Source organism: Poecilia reticulata, linkage group LG13 (assembly GCF_000633615.1).
Source record: "Poecilia reticulata strain Guanapo linkage group LG13, Guppy_female_1.0+MT, whole genome shotgun sequence".
NCBI lineage: Eukaryota > Metazoa > Chordata > Actinopteri > Cyprinodontiformes > Poeciliidae > Poecilia > Poecilia reticulata.
The window spans coordinates 6,297,852-6,303,058 of NC_024343.1; the positions used below are offsets into that span (position 1 = coordinate 6,297,852).

The 5,207-nt window shown below is 40.6% G+C and overlaps 2 protein-coding genes across 4 annotated transcripts in view; one reads left to right on the plus strand and one right to left on the minus strand.

The window, feature by feature from the left end:
- Nucleotides 1-2,363, plus strand: part of LOC103474300 (oligodendrocyte-myelin glycoprotein-like) — a 41,145-nt gene extending 38,782 nt beyond the window's left edge. Inside the window, exon 3 of the mRNA XM_008425148.2 lies at nucleotides 1,435-2,363. Within this exon, the coding sequence (XP_008423370.1) occupies nucleotides 1,435-1,540 (106 nt within the window). The 3' untranslated portion in view covers nucleotides 1,541-2,363. The remainder of the gene's footprint in view (nucleotides 1-1,434) is intronic.
- The window catches only part of nf1a (neurofibromin 1a), a 120,065-nt gene that overhangs the window by 66,878 nt on the left and 47,980 nt on the right, over nucleotides 1-5,207 (minus strand). For all 3 annotated transcript variants that reach the window (XM_008425150.2, XM_008425152.2, XM_008425149.2), the window contains exon 29: nucleotides 3,419-3,554. In XM_008425150.2, the coding sequence (XP_008423372.1) occupies nucleotides 3,419-3,554 (136 nt within the window). The remainder of the gene's footprint in view (nucleotides 1-3,418; nucleotides 3,555-5,207) is intronic.

The window sequence follows — 5,207 nt, forward strand, 5'->3', positions numbered from 1 at the left end:
ACACACACACACACACACACACACACACACACACACACACACAAACGCGCGCGCGCACACGCATACACACAACACACACAAAAACACCCTTGTACTCCTACACAAACCGACGACTTTATATTGACTTCCATTCATCTTATCGACTGCATTCAGACCTAACCAGGATGTTTTCCTTAACCCTAGCATAGACATGCATCAGTTTGATATTAATATCTATTTTGGTCTGGATTTTGGAAAAAATCCTAGGTTGGATATCGGTGACAATGTGCCCATTCAATAAGGGCTGATCTATTCAATCTAATTCTATGCTTTGAGCAATAGATTAAAAAAACCTCACATTCAGAATTACGTTTTTATTATATTAAAAATTGTTATTGATATATTATTCTGTGTCTTTCCTCTATCTCTCTATCTGCTCACATGCACACTACTGCATGCTTACCTAGCCATAACGTATAAGACTGGCAACAGTCACACACAAACAAAAACTGATTAAGGCAGGACAACACCCCTTAGAGAAGGTGCAGAATGAGGAGAAGATAAAACCAGACCTGACATTACAACCTTGGCTTCACTTGGCGTCACCCCTGAGGTGAGCTGAGTGGAGCCCTGCGCTGGACGGCTTTTGTTACAGTGGCCGACATGTGCAAACGTGCAGCAAACTGCCAAACAAGCTGCAAACAGGTGTACGATGCAAAATCCAAAAATAAACGCAAACAAAAACTGCTGCAGTCACAAATAAAACACTGCAATCACAGGAAAAAGGATCAAGGGGGAGAAATGGTGGAAATAGCAAAAACTGAAAACTCGCTCCACAAAAACGAAGTGCTTTTAACATTACAATTAAATGTCGAATTTAATTGTAATTTAACCACTAGAGGGAGCGAGCAGTTCTCACAGCTTCATCTATCCATTTAGTTGATCCAAAATGAGGCTTCTTTGAAATGTGCTCAGCGGGTGGTTGGAGTGCGTCTTCCCCTCTGACCACGGCTTGATCTCGACATGTCACTCTGTCGTTTTCCGCTGCCTGTTGTCTGTTCGTAGTGGCTCAAATTGATATGAAGCGTTTAATACGTTTGTAATGTTCCGTTTGATACGTGCATCAAAATATAATATAAATCTCAGGAGATAACAATATTTCTGAAGTTATTAGTACTTTCAGAACCTTGCCACAGTGTTTTCTTACCATACAAATTATAAATACCAATTATAATCCTTTCCTTGGAATTTTTTAGTATCTAAATTCATACTAAGAAAAATATTTTAAGACATTACCCCTTAAAGATCAAACAGAACACTTTCAACTTCTGCTTATGTGTGTGTGAGCAGGTGTGTGTGTGTGTGTGTGTGTGTGTGTGTGCGTAATACACATTTCCATGGCTTCTTTCGTGCAGAGTGAACTTTTTTCAGTTTATTTTTTATTGTTTTATTCAGGAGGAGAGGCCACAGCTCCAGGTTTGGGTGCAGCTTCCCAGAACCTCCCAGTGATCCTCTTCCTCCTCCTGAGCTGCAGCCATTTTGCTTGCATTTGTTTTGTTGACTGAAGGTTTTTGCTCCTATTTCTGTTATTGCATTTTTTTTTTTTGTTTGCATCACTTTTCTGTTGGATTTGTTTTGTTTTTTTTACATGTGTTTGCAGCTCGTGTCCCCTGTTTGCAGCATGTTTGACCCCTGTCAGCCACCATTGTTTATCACTCTGTATTTGTCCATTTGCATGACTTTGAACACTCGATCATTTTCGACATTAAAGATTGGTTTTTCCTTAACCAAATCTCATTATTTCTCAGCTTAATGGCTCGAGGGGTTATATATGCCACACTATATATATATTCCCTTATTTGCACACTTATACTAGCCATAATCAGTTTGAAATTAATTTAAATATCATGAAACATAAAATTTTACTTCATATTGAAAGACAAACACAGCTCCTGCCTGTCCAGCTGCGCCGTTTCAAGGGTTGCATGAACAAATATTAATTCTCCTCCCCTCATCATCTCCAGAAGATCCACAGTCATCCCCAGAACAGAACCAGCCTTCTTTCAGGTTGCTTAGTCTTTTTAGGTCCCCGATTCTGATGCTATTGCCCAAACAGATAACGGCAGAAGAGATGATGCTCTCAACAACAGACTGATAGAAGATCTGCAGCATCTTAGCTTCCTCAAGAAGTACAGTCTGCTCTTATCCTTTGCTGCTTCTGCAGCTTCAACAGGACTTTGACTAATAAGATGATCCCCGCCCACTTTCGAGGAAATCCTCTGCTCACTGCAAAAACAACCAAGACCAGTGTACAAGAGGGCTGAGACAGGCCAGTGCCAAAAGGCCTCTAATCAAGCCAAACAAAATGAATTCAGTTAGAGTATCATCTCTGATCTGAATGCTCTCTGAGAGCTGACGGCAGCGCATTGAAGAGTTATAGACAAGAGACTTTAGAGCACTTCTAGAGCAGCTGAACCGCTGCTGCCGGATAATTCTTCTGCTGACTGTTCAGAGAGTCTTGGCAACTTCTGATCACTTCAATTGGTGAATGTTACGTTTCAAAACTTTGTCACTGCTGAAAAAAATTAAATGTATTCAGCTTAATGATGGCATAATGTGGCTCATCTGTTCAGCTTGTTGAATTTTAAACAGAATGAAAATGAAATGCAATTACATGCTATTTTAAAAATTGATGGGAAATAACATATTGGTGTGTTATCACCCCACCTGGGATGATATGTGGTTTAGCCTTTGAGTTGCACTGCAAAGCAGCTCAGGAGGAAAATCCAGCAGAAAAACGGTCTGAATTTGGAGTATTGACTTGCTTTTAGGAGTACGAGTGCTTGACACTGGTATCGGGACACCACTAAACAGTAATAATAATAATAATACATTTAATTTAAATTAACATACAGCAGAGTAAGCACTAGAAACTAAACTGCTCTACTTAACTCTGCAAATCCCCCATGGCCCAACTTTACCTCTCATCTTTGTAACATTTTATTTAAAAAAAAGGGGTATTACCTACTTGACCCAAACATTGCAAACCAAGGTAAGCCATAATAATTTATTGTTACCTTTTAGACACAAAAATAGCACCTCGCAATCTGTTTAAGGTTTTAGTAAATCCCACTGTGGTGGAAAGTCATACTTGCTTATATTCCTCCTTCCAATATTTTGCGATTTCTGATGATCGGAATATGTTTTGTATATTCATGAAGGCAGACGTGATAAATGCATTGCTCCAGATTTGCTATGCAATCCTGTGTGCGTGTTGTTTGTAGATCAGGTTTGTGCAAGACATCAATTTTGTACCTGTTTTTATATGTGCAAAACCTTTAGAAGATCAGCCCTAAGTGTGTGTAAGCAGACATAGGATGAGACTGAATGATCAGTAATGGGACAATGAGAAGACAAGAGGCAAAAATGAAGGGAATACCTGGTAGAGGCAATGGCAAACACTGCGAAGTTGAGGGGGGAAGTCGCTGGATGAGCCGATTATGGCCTGGAAGAAGCGCTCAGTGATCTGAAGCAGGTTCCTCTGGTTCTCCTCTAGATTTTCACCATGTTCCAATCTGATGAGACAACAACCAACAAGTACCTATGTGACTCGTGGTGCCTTTTAGTTTGAAAATTGTCACTAGTTTGGCTGCTTATTAAAGTGTAACTAATCCTTCTGTGAAGGCAAACCCTACTCCAGGCAAATTTGTAAAAATTCCAGCAAAGTGGGTGGAGCCAAGAGAGACGACTGAGTGTGGGGATGAGCGGGGCTGTTGTCAACATCGCCACTTTGTTGCTATATTTATCGAGTTTTCAGGCTCCTCTAGTGACTTTTTTAAAACCAGCAACCAGTGATAAATCTAGCAACTCTTTTTCTGTTGTTGGAGACTTTTGTGGTGACAACGCTCTGCAGCTCAGCTGTAGTCTGTTTGTCCTGAGTGAGCAGCAAAAGCAGCAATTAGCCTCTCCCACTCCTTAAACACTGCAGTCGGTCTCACACCAACTCCTGACTCACCACCAGGCAGTGGGACTGTGGAGGGTGTGATGGTCTGTGCTTGTACACCTGAAGGCCGGGCTGTGTTGTACCAAGTTGTACCAAGCAGCTGTATTGCTGCGAACAACAGGGACATTCAACTTCCTAAGAATCGTTAAATAAAAGGAGGCCATACTGATAACAGGACATATTGAATTTAAACTGAATTGTCTCTAATACAAATCTCTTGTTCTTATCCCATTAGCTTATTGTTGTCTTGCTCTAAAAATACAACCATTTGTGATTTTATAACTCGAGTATAAGTCTGGTGAAATCAACAACCAAACTTACACACAGATCAAAGCAATGGTCTCCTTCAAACTAACATTTCTATATTAAGAAAAGAAACTCCTCAGAGTGGAAACTTAAACTTTTGTAGTTTCTTTATTTCTTCTTTCTTTCTGTGAATTGTTTTGAAGCAGTGAAAGGTACATGCTTTGGGTTGGTTAGAAAATCCTGTTCAAAACGAATGTCCATGTGGAACATTAAGATGGGTCAGAAAGTAGAATTTAAACAACATGTAATGGTATCCAAACTTAGATTCTACCTAGCTCTATTAGCTGGTTATTGGTAGCAAGATCATAGTCTATAGTATCATTTCTATATTCACTTGTATTTTTTGTATATATTATAGGTGTGCCGATCGAACGGCCACCGATCATAATCGTCCGATTTCCGTGAAAAAGTGTATGATCGGTGATCGCCGATCACGGTCTCTTGTTGCCGATCACACAAACCGATCACCTGCATCTCATTTTGCAGCCTGTCTGTGCAGCTGGTCTCCTCTTTCCTTCACACTGCGCAAACACGCAGCAACAAATCCCAAGCGATGTGGAATTATAACGCATTGAGTGATTGAGGACGTTTGCGTGTTGCGGCAGAAAATTGAAGCAGGTCAAAATGCATCAACACAACGAGGCTCACTGCAGTAAAAAAAGACATGGAGCAATCAAATAGCAGGTAAAGCAGCGTGCAGCTACAAACACTCACCCGGATTAGCATGACTGTCGGAAAGTTAAACAAATAACCCACAAAATTATTTAAGTGTTCAAGCTGCGATGTAAGACGCTGGTTCTGTTCTCGCTGTTGAACCACTGCTACGCCATCCATCCATCCATCCATCCATCCATCCATCCATCCATCCATCCATCCATCCATCCATCCATCCATCCATCCATCCATCCATCCATCCATC